At 39.2% G+C, this 18,088-nt stretch overlaps 1 protein-coding gene across 1 annotated transcript in view; it reads left to right on the forward strand.

The window, feature by feature from the left end:
* LAMB3 (laminin subunit beta 3) overlaps nucleotides 1-18,088 on the forward strand; it is a gene marked incomplete at its 3' end in the record, with an annotated part of 70,467 nt that overhangs the window by 21,219 nt on the left and 31,160 nt on the right. The window contains exons 4-9 of the mRNA XM_083358133.1: nucleotides 8,322-8,436; nucleotides 8,682-8,755; nucleotides 8,970-9,161; nucleotides 12,036-12,099; nucleotides 14,017-14,204; nucleotides 16,123-16,243. Of these exons, the coding sequence (XP_083214259.1) occupies nucleotides 8,322-8,436; nucleotides 8,682-8,755; nucleotides 8,970-9,161; nucleotides 12,036-12,099; nucleotides 14,017-14,204; nucleotides 16,123-16,243 (754 nt within the window). The remainder of the gene's footprint in view (nucleotides 1-8,321; nucleotides 8,437-8,681; nucleotides 8,756-8,969; nucleotides 9,162-12,035; nucleotides 12,100-14,016; nucleotides 14,205-16,122; nucleotides 16,244-18,088) is intronic.

Genomic DNA, 18,088 nt, shown 5'->3' on the forward strand with positions numbered 1-18,088 from the left:
TCCTGGGGCTTTTACAAGAATATGATATACAGAAATTTGTTATGCTTTTCATAGCTCTGAACTAAATATCACTTGTTAACTGCTGCTGATCAGAGGGACAATTTGAACATTATTTCAAAATCTGAGAAAACTCACATCCCCCCCCCCCCGCTCCCCAAAACTAATATGAATAAGAATCCCAGATGCTCCAGTGACATTTTCATATTGGTAAAAAGATCAAACTATTTTCTAAAAACATCTTTCATGCCAGGTTCCTTGTTGACCAAATTTATAGAAACAACTATCATCTTAACGACATATTCCTGAAATGAAACACTGCATATATGAAAGATTATTTAAAACATTGCTGAGTATAAAGTGGTTTTAGGATTAGAGAACTTATGATGCAATTTGACCTCAGTAGAGAAAAGTAAAGTCTTACACAAAGGCAAGAAAAACCAAAAGTACACCTATAGATTGGGTGAAACTGGGCTCAATAGCTGTAACTGTGAGAGAGATCTTGGAGTCTTAGTGGACAATCAATTAAATATGAGGAAACAGTGTGGGGTGGCAGCCAAAAAAAAAGCAAATGCAATCTTAAATTGCATTAACAGAGGGATTCATGTGGTACTAATGAGGTACTAATACAACTCTATAAAGCCTTAGTAAGACCACATCTAGAATACTGCAACCAATTTTGGTCTCCACACTATAAAAAAAGATGTTGAGACTCTAGAAAATGTGTAGAGAAGAGCACCAAAGATGATTAGGGGACTGGAGGCTAAAACATATGAAGAACGGTTACAGGAACTGGGCATGGCTAGTCTAATGAAGAGAAGGACCAGGGGAGACACGATAGTAGTGTTCCAATATTTGAGGGGCTGTCACAGAGAGGAGGGGGGTGAACCTATTTTCCGAAGCACCTGAAGGCTAGACAAAGAATAACAGATGGAAACTGATCAAGGAGAGATTCAATCTGGAAATAAGGAGAAATTTCCCGACAGTGAGAACAATCAGCCAATGGAACAGATTGCCTTCAGATATTGTTAGTGCTTCATTACTGGAGGCTTTCAAGAAGAGACTGGACTGCCATTTGTCAGAAATGTTGTAGGGACTCCTGCACCTACAAGGTCCCTTCCAACTCTTGTTTTTCTATTCTGTTCTGTTCTGTTCGCAAAAATGTTAATTCAACAATATTTAAAAGCTTACATTTCAAAATGACATTGTACTCGTAAATCAAGCACAATTTATTTTCATGAAAATACATTACATGAGACTATAAAATGAAATTAGACCCAGATTTTGTACTCGTCCCTTACAGACAGCATTCTTTTAAAGTGGATTCAAAGACCCCATCCATAAAGGCCCCATCCATCCCTGCCCTATAGTGGTCAGTTGTATACTGCCAGAAAAGAAACTCATAACTGAAACAAATAAAAGGAGATGGAGATTTTCATGTATAAACCTAAAATTAGGCAGGCAGACAACAATTTGCTGTGGGGATTTTTTGTGTAAATTATGATGGTATAAGTTATTTGCAGTTAAAAGCATGCACCGAAAGGATGGTGCTAAAGCATCCTATGATTTTTATCTGCATATTCTAGTTTTTCTTTCTTGTTTCTTTCACCCAGGCATAAGTTCTTCTTTCTATTTCTGATGAAAATATGGGTATAGGAGGAAAGGTAGTTCACAGGAAGTGCGGGATGATAGGAAATGTTACTCAATTAATGGCACTCTGATATTTTAGAGCATGTCATGAAAATGTTTACAAAACGGTTGCTATAAGGATAAGACACAACATACATATTATTTAGAAGTTTAACTAGCTCCCACCCACAGGATGTTTGTTACTGCATAGAGGGAAATTAATGTGACCCAAAGGCATTTCTGTAACTTTATATGAAATAGAAATTGGTCATTTTCTTCCTAAGGAGATACTGTACCTCTTGCTTACTCTTGTTATAGTTGAGACCCGGATAAAGTTGAACAAATAATTGAAAGGAAAATATGCAATCAATAGAAAGAAAATTTAACTGTGTAAGTTGGTGTATTCCATGAAAACATTCTACTTTTCTTGATTGCTCTCTTATCTTAGTATTGAGGACCAAGTCTTTGATTACAAGAAGACCAAGTAAGATATATGTATTGCTCCTAATTAGGGACCTCTTTGGACCTCCATTTATACAGGGTCAATTCAACTGCTACAAGGAGACAACTCTTGGCTGATTGCATAATTTGAATGTTGTTTTTTTGTCATTGGCTGAATAATCTCCCTTCCTTTAGTGTAGATTCTGTTTCAGTGATCTGTAGTATCAGTGGGATACATACTTTCATGCATGTACCTGCCTCCTTGATCACAGAAATTGTGTTGTGTCCTTATTCCCAGGAAACAGCAACAGATACAGAGAAGGATCTGAACATTTCTCCCTAAAGCCAGTGTCTAGATGAGAATGTATCCAACATTCTTGTTAGGAAGAACACTGGAGAGAGTTCTCCAAAGTAGCATGAGCTTGTCGAGAGCCAAAATAAAAGCTGGTCAGAAATATTGTCTGACCCAGGGAACTTTGAGACATGCACCTCCTCTGGCAAACTTTAGTTTGGAGCATGGACAATTTTTTCTCTTAAGCAATAAAATGTTACACAACTTATTCAGTACAGCAGTCAACCCCTTACATTTTCATCCAGTGTTAATTTTAGGTTTCCCAAATATTGAAAGAGCAGCAGGATTTCAACACTGGGTGCACTGTCTTGTGAAATGTTTGTTTCAAATGTCCATGAGTGTCAGGTCCAAACTCTGGGGAGACCAAGCTCAGCAGACAGACCATTTGTGAAGTCATGGCCATATGAGACAATGAGATTTCCTTTTGGAAATATACAGTAGAAAAGGTTTTACACAATGTCTTGTGCTGAAATGGATAGAAAAAGCTTCTTCCCTGAGCCATTTTTATTACCATGTGACAAAAATGCAGTCCACTCTATGCTACTGTAATATATCTGAAGTTATGCTCATTTTACTATCTAATAAGATATTTTATGCTCCAGTGTATGGAGGTGGTAATGACAACCTTTTCAGAATTTAACCTGTGCACCTTATGGATTTTCATCTGAATTTAATAACATAATAAATTAATGTCATGTGTCTGCCAAATCTGTTTGTCTACCAATGTTTCAGTTTCTTCTATATTATAACCTTCCAGTTTCTCTCTATCCAGACTCAGACTGGCAACATGATTTTTTTCCACCATGCAACTATTTTTAATCATGTGATTGCTAATAATGGTATAATTGTATTTATCAGTGTATACTAATATTCTAAGCCAGGGGTGTCAAACTTGCAATGTTTCGTAACGTGTCGCGACGTATCATGACTTTTTTTCCATTGCCAGCAATGGGATGGGCATGGTTTCACCATTACGCATCCAGCCGGCGGGCCTGCAGTTTGACTCCCCTGTTCTAAGCAGACTCTTGTTCTGCTGGCATTTGGTTCATTTTACACCATTTCTTTCAACGTGCCTTTGTCAGAATCAATGGAATTAACATAAAAGCCAGGATTTAGCTTAATCTGTCATCTTTTAGTATTTGTTTGTCATGTTTGGGCTGAAGTCTCTTTAAGCCTTTTGTGCACAAACCTTTTGAGATAGCCCAGTCTGACTTGCTCCTTGAATTACTCACTCAAGCTAAAGAGGTTTGACTTTTCACCTATTAACCTTTCACTCAGTAAAGCCACTTGTCTTCTGATGCTTTCTGAATTTAGGAAGTTGAGATGGATTTAGGCTCAATCTATTTTGAGATTTAAATAAATGCAATTTTGTTCACCCCTTCATGGATTACTGCCTTGTTGTGGCGAAGGGGCTTGCGTAATTCAATGAAGCTATGAGCTATGCCGTGCAGGGCCACCCAAGACGGACAGGTCATAGCAGAGAGTTCTGACAAAACGTGATCCACTGGAGAAGGAAATGGCAACCCACTCCAGTATCTTTGCCATGAAAACCCTATGGACAGTACCAAAAGGCAAAACGATATGACGCTGGAAGATGAGCCCCTCAGGTCGGAAGGCGTTCAATATGCTACTGGGGAAGAGCAGAGGGCTAGTACTAGTAGCTCCAGAAAGAATGAAGCGACTGGGCCAAAGCCGAAAGGACGCTCAGCTGTGGATGTGACTGGTGGTGAAAGGAAAGTCCGATGCTGTAAAGATTTTTTCTCCATAGGAACCTGGAATGTAAGGTCCATGAATCAAGGAAAGCTGGACGTGGTCAAACAAGAGATGACAAGACTAAACATTGACATCTTAGGTATCAGCGAACTAAAATGGACAGGAATGGGTGAATTTAATTCAGATGACCATCAGGTATACTACTGCTGGCAAGAATCCCTCAGAAGAAATGGAGTAGCCTTCATAGTCAATAAAAAAATAGGAAAAGCAATACTGGGATACAATCCTCAAAATGACAGAATGATCTCAGTTCGAATCCAAGGCAAACCATTCAATATCACAGTAGTCCAGGTCTATGCCCCAACCACCAGTGCTGAAGAGGATGAAATTGACCAGTTCTATGAAGCCCTACAGCACCTTATAGAACTAACACCAAAAAATGATGTCCTTATCATCATGGGGCTTGGAATGCTAAAGTAGGAAGCCAAAATATAACTGGAATAACAGGCAAGTTTGGCCTTGGAGTACAAAATGAAGCAGGGCACAGGCTCATAGAATTTTGTCAAGAGAATACGATGGTCATAGCAAACACTCTTTTCCAACAACCCAAGAGACGGCTCTACACATGGACATCACCAGACGGTCAACACAGAAATCAGATTGACTATATGCTCTGCAGCCAAAGATGGAGAAGCTCTATACAGTCAGTAAAAACAAGACCATGAGCTGACTGTGGCTCAGACCATGAGCTTCTTGTTGCAAAGTTTAGGCTTAAACTGAAGAAAGTAGGGAAAAGCACTAGGCCAGTCAGGTATGAATTAAATCATATCCCTGTTGAATATACAGTAGAGGTGACAAATAGATTTAAGGAATTAGATCTGATAGACAGAGTGCCTGAAGAACTATGGACAGAGGTTCGCGACATTGCACAACAGGTAGCAAGCAAAACCATCCCAAAGAAAAAGAAATGCAAGAAAGCAAAATGGCTGTCTGAGGAAGCTTTGCAAATAGCTGAGGAAAGGAGGGAAGCGAAAGGCAAGGGAGAAAAACATAGATATGCCCAATTGAATGCAGAATTCCAGAGAATAGCTAGAAGAGATAAGAATGCCTTCTTAAATGAACAGTGCAAAGAAATAGAAGAAAACAATAGAATAGGGAGGACCAGAGATCTTTTCAAGAAAATTGGAGAGATGAAGGGAACGTTTAATGCAAAAATGGGCATGATAAAGGACCAAAATGGCAGGGACCTAACAGAGGCAGAAGAGATTAAGAAGAGGTGGCAAAATTACACAGAAGAACTATACAAGAATGAGCTTAACGTCCCAGATAATCACAATGAGGAGGTCACTGACCTCGAGCAAGACATCCTAGAATGTGAAGTGAAGTGGGCCTTAGAAAAGCTGAGCAACAACAAAGCTAGTGGAGGTGACAGTATTCCAGCTGAGCTATTCAAAATCTTAAAAGTGCTACACTCAATTTGCCAGCAAATTTGGAAAACTCAACAGTGGCCACAGGACTGGAAAAGATCAGTTTACATTCCAATTCCAAAGAAAGGCAGTGCCAAAGAATGTTCAAACTATCGCACTATTGCACTCATTTCTCATGCTAGTAAAGTCATGCTTAAAATCCTACAAGCTAGACTTCAGCAGTATGTGGATCGAGAACTACCAGAAGTACAGGCAGGATTTCGAAGAGGCAGAGGAACTAGAGATCAAATTGCCAACATTCGCTGGATCATGGAGAAAGCTAGGGAGTTCCAGAAAAACATCTACTTCTGCTTCATTGACTATGCTAAAGCCTTTGGTTGTGTGGATCATAACAAACTGTGGCAAGTTCTTAAAGAGATGGGAGTACCAGACCATCTTATTTGTCTCTTGAGAAACCTATATGCGGGTCAAGAAGCAACAGTGAGAACTGGTCATGGAACCACTGATTGGTTCAAAATTGGAAGAGGAGTCTGGCAAGGCTGTATACTGTCGCCCTGCCTATTTAACTTATATGCAGAGCACATCATGAGAAAGGCAGGGCTAGATGAATCAAAAGTTGGAATTAAGATTGCCGGAAGAAATATCAACAACCTAAGATACGCAGATGATACCACTCTAATGGCAGAAAGTGAAGAAGAACTAAAGAGCCTCTTGTTGCGGGTGAAGAAGGAGAGTGCAAAACTTGGGTTGAAACTTAACATTAAGAAAACCAAGATCATGGCATCTGGCCCTCTCAATTCCTGGCAAATAGATGGGGAAGAAATGGAGGTGGTGACAGATTTTATTTTCCTGGGCTCCAAGATCACTGCAGATGGGGACTGTAGCCAAGAAATTAAAAGACGCTTGCTCCTGGGGAGGAAAGCCATGGCAAATCTAGACAGCACACTAAAAAGCAGAGACATCACCCTGTCAACAAAAGTGCGTATAGTCAAAGCTATGGTCTTCCCAGTTGCAATGTATGGCAGTGAAAGCTGGACCAGAAGAAAGGCTGAGCGCCAAAGAATTGAGGCCTTTGAACTCTGGTGCTGGAGAAGACTCCTGCGAGTCCCTTGGACTGCAAGGCGATCAAACCGGTCAGTCCTAGAGGAGATCAATCCCAACTGCTCTTTAGAAGGCCAGATCCTGAAGCTAAAACTCAAATACTTTGGCCACCTAACGAGAAGGAAGGACTCACTGGAGAAGAGCCTAATGCTGGGAAAGATCGAGGGCAATAGAAGAAGGGGATGACAGAGAATGAGGTGGCTGGATGGAGTCACTGAAGCAGTAGGCGTGAGCTTAAATGGACTCCAGAAGATGGTAGAGGACAGGAAGGCCTGGACGAATGTTGTCCATAGGGTCGCGATGGGTCAGACATGACTTCGCAGCTAACAACAACAACAACAACAAGAATTTTTTTCAGCTAAAATCTGGCAAAACTCTGTAATTTTTGTTTTCATGCATGGCAAATATTGTCAGGCTCAACATTTGGGTTTACTTGCATGTAATAAGTTGAAGGTACAGTATTTATTTAAAGTTATAATAAAATAGAAGAGACAACATAGTAAGCTTGCCAGAATGTATTAATTCTCCCTGGGTGCTTTAGTGAAGTGTTAGTTGATGTAGATTTGAATAAACAAAAATTGTTCCTCTGTGAAATGGAAGACAAACAATTTCCAGGCTTCTTGTTTTAGGCTTTAAAAAAGGAATTATACCAAGTCTATTCATTTTGCTCTGGCATGAACGTAACACAGAGAAGAAAAAAAAACACCACAGCATGTAACCCAAAATATAATGTTTGCCCCTTTGAAGGGGAAATAAAAAGCTGGAGCGAAATTTGGAGAGCTTGGTTTCCAGTAAAAACTGACAAGGTAATTTGTCACCCAAATTAATTTAATTTTTCCAACTTTTAAATTGTGTATAGCTTTCAATGTGTCCATATCTCCTTGGGGAGATGAGATTTAAAATAGCCATAGCCTCACCAGTTTTAAGGTAGTGAGCAGTTCTTACAAAGTAAACATTTGCCAAAGAAGAATTGGAAGAAGGTGCTTGGAAATAACAGCGATAAGGCTCTTAAATCATTAAACCTGGCCTTGTGTTCCGATAAAAATGATAGCTTTTGTTTGGGCCAAGGGAAGAAAAAGAAAGGAGATTAATATACGTATTTTGAAATATATTAATATAAGTATTGAGAAAGCCACTTTTTTTCTAAAGTATGTCATTGTTGGGGCCAGACTAATCGTGGGTGTGGGGCAAGTGTTTCAAAATGAGGCATGACAAAGAGAAGGTACAACTCCATGGTTCCATGAGTTGACATTGTTTAATCGATGGAAACCAGAGCATGTCCATCCTGTTGATTTTATGGAACAGACAAAGCAGTTGGGAAAAGTATCCTTGTGAATAACCAGGAAAGAGAGAAGTGTAAAAATACAAGATTCCCTGCACTTATATCTCCATATAGTTTTACACATATGGAGGGGTATATTAGAAGCCTAGTTTGAACATACACTATGCTTATTTATCCAATTGACTAAAATTCAAGCTTTCAATCAAAGAATCCTCTCTCTAAGGAAAAAAAATCATTAAACAGAATGCTGGTTTGTTAAAGATGGAAGTAACATTTAATACTATTTTGCATTATTATATCATTTGTAAAATTTTAATTTTGCAAAACACCATGCCACTGAGATCATAAATCTAATGGCCATATTTTATTCTTGTTTCAGTGGCAAATGAAATGTTGCCGATGTGATTCCAGAATCCCGCACGCGTTCAACAGTCACCGGGTGGAAAATGTTCTCTCTTCTACAGGACACAAGCGGTGGTGGCAATCTCAGAATGGTAAGTCCCTGATTTAGAGGAGGGGGGAAAAAGGAAAGAGGCTGATGTGGACGTGCTGTAAAGTAGTTTTATGGTCAGAACAATGATTTCAGAGGGACAAGGGTTGTGTGGATTTAGTAAATAGAGCTTGAGTTTTAATAGATTAACCGCAGAGAGGAAATGAATGATCTAGCTTTTAGAAATAGCCTTAGTTTCATAATGTTCATGGCCCACTGTTCTGATAATTGCTTTTTTTTTCTCCTCAGATGTGAAACATGTTTCTCTCCAACTGGATTTAAACAATAAATTTCAGCTTGCTAATCTCCTGCTGGACTTCAGGGTATGTGCATAGCTCTCCTGTTTCTTCTTGGGGAAATAAATTTTGATTCAAATGGCCTTTGTAAACCAGTGAGAGTTTTGGTCTCTACTGTTAGCTTATCTGGGTTCTGGATCAATCACACTGATTAACTCCCCTCTGTCTCCTTTTTCTTGCAAAGGGCAGAGAGCAAGACTATTGAATTCTAGTTATCTCTTCTTTCCTCTGTCTCTTTAAGAGTCCTTTGCCAGGTGGCATGGTGATTGAGCGTTCTACTGATTTTGGTACCACATGGAAGATCTATCAGTACTTGTCCACAGACTGTTCTACTACTTTTCCGTGGATCTCCAAGAGCTTGCCTCAGAAATGGGATGATGTCCGTTGCCAGGACATACAGAGTCAACATAGACAACCTCAGAATGGGGGAAAGGTATTGTAAATGCAGTACTCTTTGGGCTAAGATTATTTGGGATTTATTGAGCCCAAAGTTACAGTATCGTATGTATGTATACACACATATACATATACATGTGTGTGCACGCACACGTGTGTGCATATATATATACAGTCATGGCCGAAATTGTTGGCACCCCAGAAATTTTTCCAGAAAATCAAGTATTTCTCACAGAAAGGTATTGCAGGAACACATGTTTTGCTATACACAGGTTTATTCCCTTTGTGTGTATTGGAACACAACAAAAAAGGGAGGAAAAAAAGCAAATTGGACATAATGTCAAACAAAACTCCAAATATGGGCCGGACAAAATTATTGGCACCCTTTCAAAATTGTGGGTAAACAAGATTGTTTCAAGCATGTGATGCTCCTTTAAACTCACCTGGGGCAAGTAACAGGTGTGGGCAATATAAAAATCACACCTGAAAGCAGATAAAAAGGAGAGAAGTTCACTTAGTCTTTGCATTGTGTGTCTGTGTGTGCCACGCTAAGCATGGACAACAGAAAGAGGAGAAGAGAACTGTCTGAGGACTTGAGAACCAAAATTGTGGACAAATATCAACAATCTCAAGGTTACAAGTCCATCTCCAGAGATCTAGATTTGCCTTTGTCCACAGTGCGCAACATTATCAAGAAGTTTGCAACCCATGGCACTGTAGCGAATCTCTCTGGTCGTGGACAGAAGAAAAAAATTGATGAAAGGTTGCAACGCAGGATAGTCCGCATGGTGGATAAGCAGCCCCAAACAAGTTCCAAAGGAATGCAAGCTGTCCTGCAGGCTCAGGGAGCATCAGTGTCAGTGCAAACTATCCGTCGACATTTAAATGAAATGGAACGCTATGGCAGGAGACCCAGGAGGACCCCACTGCTGACACAGAGACATAAAAAAGCAAGATTACAGTTTGCCAAAATGTACTTGAGTAAGCCAAAATCCTTCTGGGAAAATGTCTTGTGGACAGATGAGACCAAGATAGAGCTTTTTGGTAAAGCATATCATTCTACTGTTTACCGAAAACAAAATGAGGCCTACAAAGAAAAGAACACAGTACCTACAGTGAAATATGGTGGAGGTTCAACGATGTTTTGGGGTTGTTTTGCTGCCTCTGGCACTGGGTGTCTTGAATGTGTGCAAGGCATCATCAAATCTGAGGATTACCAAAGGATTTTGGGTCGCACTGTAGAGCCCAGTGTCAGAAAGCTGGGTTTGCGTCCGAGATCTTGGGTCTTCCAGCAGGACAATGACCCTAAACATACGTCAAAAAGCACCCAGAAATGGATGGCAAGGAAGCGCTGGAGAGTTCTGAAGTGGCCAGCAATGAGTCCAGATCTGAATCCCATTGAACACCTGTGAAAGATCTTAAAATTGCTGTTGGGAAAAGGCACCCTTCCAGTAAGAGAGACCTGGAGCAGTTTGCAAAGGAAGAGTGGTCCAAAATTGCGGGTGAGAGGTGTAAGAAGCTTATTGATGGTTATAGGAAGTGACTGATTTCAGTTATTTTTTCCAAAGGGTGTGCAACCAAATATTAAGTTAAGGGTGCCAATAATTTTGTCTGGCCCATTTTTGGAGTTTTGTTTGACATTATGTCCAATTTGCTTTTTCTCCTCCCACCAAACCACAAGTAATAATTGGTTCACAATCTTGGGGTAACCATCCAGAAGTGTTGCCTCTAGGTTTTCAGTTAATTTATTAATTTTGAAAACAGCCATCAGGCAGAGATTGGCCTATGAAAGAAATTGCTTTTCCTCTTCCAAGGATGTAGTTTTGTTATTCTAACCAGAGTGAGAAACAATCTAGAACTAAGGAGACATTTTCTAACACTGAGAGCAATAAACCTATGGAATAGCTTGCCTCAAGAAGTTGTGGGTGCTCCATCACTGGAGGTTTTTAAAAAGAGGCTGGACAGCTACTTGTCTGGAATGATATAGGGTCTCCTGTTCAGGCAGAGGGTTGGTCTACAAGACCTCCAAAGCTCCTTCCAACTCTATTACTCTATGTTATGAGTCTTGTGACTGTTTGGAAGCTGCTTTCTGCAAATTGCTTGTGCCATTCATTCTATAAGTCATGCGATTTGCAGAATGAGGGTTCTGAAGATTATGAGAATCAAATGCTGGCCTAGAGAACAATGTGGGATGGCTTGGAGAATGGTGCTTGTTCCTGAGAGGTGGCAGAAAATTGCTGAATGTGAATAGGATGCAGTAACTTTGCACTGTGCTGGTGGGCTGGGTAGGCAGCTAAGGAGTCCCAAACGATGGCATTTTGTGCCACACTGGTGGACTGGATGAGGTTTCCAGGGGTGGCTTTTGCTTTGTAGCAGCACCCCAACTTGCAGATTGTCTGTGCTGGGTTTCCCAGCACTTCACTCACTCCTGTGAAGCACCCTAATATTCCTGACCTAGGATTCCATCCATTTTACGATGTGCAATTCTTGCTCAATGACAACAACTGAGAGCGTCAGGATTGTGGCATTCAGCAAAGCGGTTACATAACATCTCACTTAATGACTGCTCATTTAGCAACCAAGATTTCAGCGCCAATTGTGGCCATAAGTCAAGGACTACCTGTGTGTCCAAACTGAGATCAATTGCTTGTTGCTCTCTTAAGAAGCCAGGACCAGAAACAAGGGTTTGTAAAGCTAAAATAATAATTAAGTAAAATCGTCTTAATTTGTTTAATGGTAGGAGAGATCAAATAGCTTACACCGGCATATGTGACCAATTGCAATAAGTTGCCATTGCTTAGAATTAGACTTTAACATAACTTGGAGCCATCTCATTGATGCCTTTTATAAAAGCAGGATAGAGAAACTCCTCCTGTGATTTTAATAATTTCTCTATTTTTTTGGTTATCAGATTAAGTTCAACCCTGTAGACCTTCTATCAGGTCTTATGACATCTCAAAGCCAACGGATTAACAGTGAGTTTGTTTTTTTATGTTAGTTCGGTTTGATTTCATAGCAAAAGGTGGATTTGAGAGTTATCGGAATGTTACAAGCAACACTATGTTGCTGTGTTGAAATTGCTTATGCCTTGACTGCAGGGTGAGATCACAGCTAGGTGGTAAGCCATCACTTAATATGCACTGAAATAAAAATTACATATAATGTTATTGTTTAAAATAGGAGATTAGGTACTATAAGGATTTGCCTACATTTTTCAGAATTCAACTATTTTTGGTAAAATTGTTATATTTTGTTCACATATTTGGATATTTTTTTTTGATAAAGCTATGATTGAAACATGGCAGTACTATGTTTTCAGTTTTGCTTTATTGTATTTTTATGTTCCTGTCCCTCCAACAAAATGGACATTCACAATGACAGCCTGCAGGAGTCTATGCGTTCCTCTGAGAATGTTATGGAGCCAACCAAGCATCCAAGGAAACACTTTCTTTTAATTTTATGGATAAATAGATTGAATCTGAGTGTAGGAGAGTTAATTAATTTCCCTTAAAAAGATTTTCCCTGTACGAAAACTAGGAAGAGGCATGATGGCTGACAACCTAAGATGTATCTAGATCGTGTTATCTGGTAAACATTTTTATTAATTTTGGTAAAAAACAATGTTAGTGGGTGAACCTGAGGGGACTGGACAGTGTCCACATTTGTCTAAACGAAAAGAAAAGCTACTGTCAGCCTAAAAGAGAGAAGGTCAGGCAGTATCTTAGCTCTTCTCTTTTTTCTAAACAGAGGCAGTTAGGATTTGAGAGGTATACAGTACATACAAATTAAGATAATGTTACAAACATTTTCAGTAGACAGAAAATTTTTTAAATATCTTGAAACCCTTTCATTCAATGGCATATAGGGGGGCAGTTTGCCCTTGTATAAATAAGGGAAGTGCTGTCAAAGACATGAGATTAGCAACTAGTATGGAGTCACATTGCTGTTGACTGTGTATCAATCTGCTGTTGGTGTCAGTGGAGGCAGAGCAATGATGGATGAAAAAAAAAACCCCTTCAAATTAGTTTTGACTCCTGGTGATTGTTCTTGGCAGCATTTTTCAGAAGTGATTTGCCAGCTCCTTCTTCCTAAGGCTGAGAATAGTGGCTGGCCTAATATCACTCAGTTGACTTTGTGACTAAAGCACAAAGTCTTAATCCCTACTCTAAAGTTTTAGCAATGAACGAGGGTGATGTTAAAAATGATCCACAGCTAGATACACCACCGTTGTGATTAATTTCTAAACAGACAGTGGAATAGGAACCTGAGCAATGGAATTCAGTCTTCAAGTTGTAAATTATAGTTGTAAACTAGATCATGAGAACCATAAAAATGCTGCTTGATGTCTTAATGAAAGAGAAAAATGCATCAATATGTGGTTTGCATTGTGTTTTGCATTACATTCTGTAAACACACAAAAACATCCATGGTATGCACCACCAGCTATTTCCTGAACAGCTGCATGCATGGATTGGGCCTATTTAAGATAAGGAATGTTGGGCACATGCAGTATTAGGTACTATGATAAATATGCCAAATGCTATTTTTAACTCACATTAATACCCTTGAAAAAGCTTTTCTCCAAAGCAATATTGCACTGGAGCTATGGGCATTGTAGCTATTTGCTTGGACACACATGCATATGTACAGTATTTATTTATGTGTGAGAGATATATATGTATTCCACAATTGCATATACATGCGTACATGGCTTTGGGACTCAATAATGATCCCATTCTTTTTCCCAAGAATTGTTCCACCAATAATATTACATCTGACTATCCCTGTCCATACGTCATGGACATAGAGACGATAAAGCTAAATAACTTACGTTTTATTTTGCTGCTTCTCCCAGAATTTTATATATTTCTCCCTTTTTTCATCTGAAATAGATCTGGCTGAATTCACGAATCTGAGAATCAACTTCACACAGTTGACTCGCTTTCCACATCAGGGGTACCGCTTACCCAGTGCTTTCTATGCCTTAAATGAGATGCAGGTGCAAGGGAGCTGTTTTTGTCATGGGCATGCAGACCGCTGTGTTGCTCCTGATGCCTCTTCTGGAGAGCCTAGGGCTATGGTGAGAGAGAGAGAGAGAATGTTTTGTTTTTTAAAATAATTTTATTAAACTTAACAAAGTAAAAAATACAAATGAATATGAAAATACTAGAAAAATGGGGGAAGGAAAAGGGGAAAGAGAGAAGTGTAGGGTGAAAGAGAAAAAAAGAAACGAAAACATTGCCTTCTAACTTTTTTAGTGCAGTACTATAAAATAATATTGACTCAACTTTTTACTTTTACATACTTATGTATTAGCCATTTCTATAACAACAAATTTAACTAATCAGCAAAACCCAAAGTCAAAATTTCATCCCCCCCCATCTAAAGCACAAATTCCAGAAGTGGTTTCCAAGCAATCATTTTTTTCCCAACCATTCATCCATTGTGGGAAAGCAATGTTGCTTTGTATAACTTTCTAGGTTCTCATTTCAGTTTAGTGAGACTGCACTGCAATCCGATCTCTCAGTGACAGATATGTTTCTACAGGTGTGCACTAATGTGGTAGAACTACTTTGTGTTTTTGAAAAGCGGAGAGAATTTCCTGCATTATGCAGTGTCTAATTGTCAGAGGCAGGGCTTTTTTCCTCATAGAATGCTCAGAACGGAGTTCCGGCACCTTTTTTGGATGGAACCTTATAGGGTAGGCATGGCGGGTTGTATGACATGTCTGCGTTCCGGCACCTTTTTCTTTTACAACAAAAAGCACTGGTCAGAGGGGATGAGTTTCTGTTAAGACCGAGTTTCAAAAACAGTTTGGCCCAATGCAGGAGTTCGTCTGATTCAGAATGCATTTCTGACCATCTTAAAGCTTCGTGGCCACTGACTTTCCTGCTGCCAGGGTTTAAGCAAAAGATCAAGTGCTTGTTTAATATTTAACTTATACAGTTGAACATGGATATCTAGAAAGGACAGGGAATCAGAAACTGGTACCTGCAGGGAAGAGACTTAGCTGCCTTCTTTACCGTTCAGTTTCTTATACTCAGTGATTATGGTTTGATTATGGTTTGGGGCAGAAGAGATGGAAAGAATTCAATTTCCAGTCAAGTCAGAAATGCTGCAAAGAACATGCAGGTTAAGGATGGGTAAATTTTAAGCTTACCAATGTTCGTTAATACTGTAAGGAAAAATTAAAGGGTGATTTTGAGACACACACACACCCACACACACCCACACACACACCCACACACACCCCGATCTGCCCCTTGTCTTACTAGTTTGCAGCTGCTGCTGACATTCTGACTTTTACACTGACAAAAATCTGTATTCTTTAGTCTTGCAACGAACTGGTAAAGGTCAGTAGCAGAAAAGAAAGTTGGAAGGGATCTGAGTCAGTTGTAGATATCCGTGCAGGCTCACCCACTAAAAGGTCTCTAAATAATTAGTGGTTATCTTGCCCATATGTTCCTTTTTCTTTCTTTGCACCATTTCACACAATGGTCAGGAGGACAGAAGGAACGTTGGCTAGACAAGATGGTGGGCTTCTTAAGGAAAGAACCTCAAACATTCCCTTCGTTTAGTAGCTCTTTGAATCTGCACTACTGAGGGAGTGCATGTCTATGGAGATTCTCAGTCATCCAGGTATGGTGGTCCCAAAGGTGCTTTTTTCAGGAGGAAGAAGTGCATATTTTTTGTTTTCCTAGTCAGGTATGGACTAGGGCCTAGGCTTTGTAACAATGTCTTCTAGGGCTAGTTTGGCATTCAGAGTTAAATATGAACTGTGAGAAACAGCATCTGACCTGCACAAAAAGCTCTTTGTATTAGCATAGACTGAGCTGGAAAGTAATCTTGCAAACAAGCCAAAATGGAACTTGTTCTCTTCCAAATTAGGCTGAAAGAGACACGATGTAAGGAGCAAATGAGTGTGAGAAGCAGCTACAGGGCAACAGCAGCAGGAGAAGCTACCATGCTATTAAAACTAAGTTTTGTTTATATTCTAGGTTCATGGGCATTGTGTATGCCAACACAATACTGCTGGGCCAAACTGTGATCGCTGTGCGTCTTTTTACAATGACCAGCCATGGAAACCTGCAGAAGATGATAATCCTAATGAATGTCGTAGTATGTATGATTTCCCAAGAAAATGTTTATTTAATAAAGCTTTTGAAAAATATAGGTAGTATTGCTAAATATATTGGTGTATGTTATAATTACAGAAAACTTTGCGAGTAACTGAACATAGACATAACCAACATTTAAACCTTTCAGAATGCTGAGATATGTTAGAAGAGGCAATTATTTTATATACACATCTTGAACTTTGTTATTTTTCACATTGATGGATGTTTTATTTTCTCCTTTAAATGTTACTGTTGATTTTTATTATTTTACTGCCATGGGTTTTTTTAACAGGAAAATATGTATGTTTGCATGTCTGTATGTTTTGAACAAATGCTGTATTTTGTATTTTAAACTTGGCAGCTTTAATTGCTGTGGACTTCAGTACTCAGCATGAACATCACTTTGCTATTCAGTAAGCATTTTCTGCCATCTTTTTCTAGCCATCTAGAAAATAAAGGTGATGTTACTTTAAAGATCTAGGATTGGTGCTTAAGGTTCCAGACTAGAAGCAGGAGACTGTAAGTTCTATCCCACTTGAAGCATGAAAGCTGGTTGGGTAACTTTGGGCTCAACGTACCTCACAGAGTTGTGGGAAAATAGGAGGATGAAGGCATATTGTCTTATTTATAAAAACAAAGGCAGGGAATAAACAAACTTTTTAAGGAGAGAACTCCTCAAAATATGGCACTTGTAGAAGTTCTTGTAGAAGCCTGAAAAAATATCAATCAATGTGAGCGGAGTGATACTGTGTTCATGCTATCATTATGTCTGAAGCACTTCTGAATTACTTTCAAAACATGCACAGCAAACCCTAGTTTTCCTCTGAGAAACCAAGTTGTTGTTGTTAGTTGCGGTTGTGTCCGACCCATCGCGACCCCATGGACAATGTTCCTCCAGGCCTTCCTGTCCTTTACCATCTTCTGGAGTCCATTTAGGCTCACGCCTACTGCTTCAGTGACTCCATCCAGCCACCTCGTTCTCTGTCGTCCCCTTCTTCTCTTGCCCTCAACCTTTCCCAGCATTAGGCTCTTCTCCAGTGAGTCCTTCCTTCTCATTAGATGGCCAAAGTATTTGAGTTTCAACTTCAGGATCTGGCCTTCTAAAGAGCAGTCAGGGTTGATCTCCTCTAGGACTGACCGGTTTGATCGCCTTGCAGTCCAAGGCAATATGCCAAACTAACTGTAGCTTTCTACAATATTCTATAATGTTTACCATACTGGTTTATGCTGACATCACCATCAAACATTTTTTGCAGATCTTTGTGGAAGCCAAGGGTTGGTAATATGATATTGCCATGTAATCTTAGTTCTCCACCAAGATGATGTCTAGAATTCAGATTAAATATATTTAGTTTACGTTTTTTTAAAAAAACAATTGAGGTTAGCTAGTTTGCAAATCTTATGAGAATAACCAAAGATTTGGTGATCTTCTGAGAATGTAATCATTTAAAAATATTTTCTGTTTTTATTTTATCATGTGTATTATATTTCTCATAGGTCTGGGGAATCATAGGGTAGAACAATATGTTACATTAATTAAAATATATATTTTCTCGGTGATTATGGAAAACGAAGCCCATTGATTGGTGAAAGATAGAAATCAACAAAATGCACATGTTAATCGTGTATAAACACAAATCCAAGTTGTATGCTTTAAAAATCACCAAAAATTGGTAACATGGATTAAGACTGTATGTATGTGAATGTATGTAAAGGTACAGATATTTCTATTAAATGTATTTATTGTAGTGTTATTATATTTGGGTTGTAACATTCTAGATGAGCATAAAATGGCAACAGAGATTTCTGTGTCTGGGCTTCAATCTTCGGTGATCCAGATATTTGC

The sequence above is a fragment of the Vipera ursinii genome, assembly GCF_947247035.1.
Source record: "Vipera ursinii genome assembly, chromosome: 3".
NCBI classification, from domain to species: domain Eukaryota; kingdom Metazoa; phylum Chordata; class Lepidosauria; order Squamata; family Viperidae; genus Vipera; species Vipera ursinii.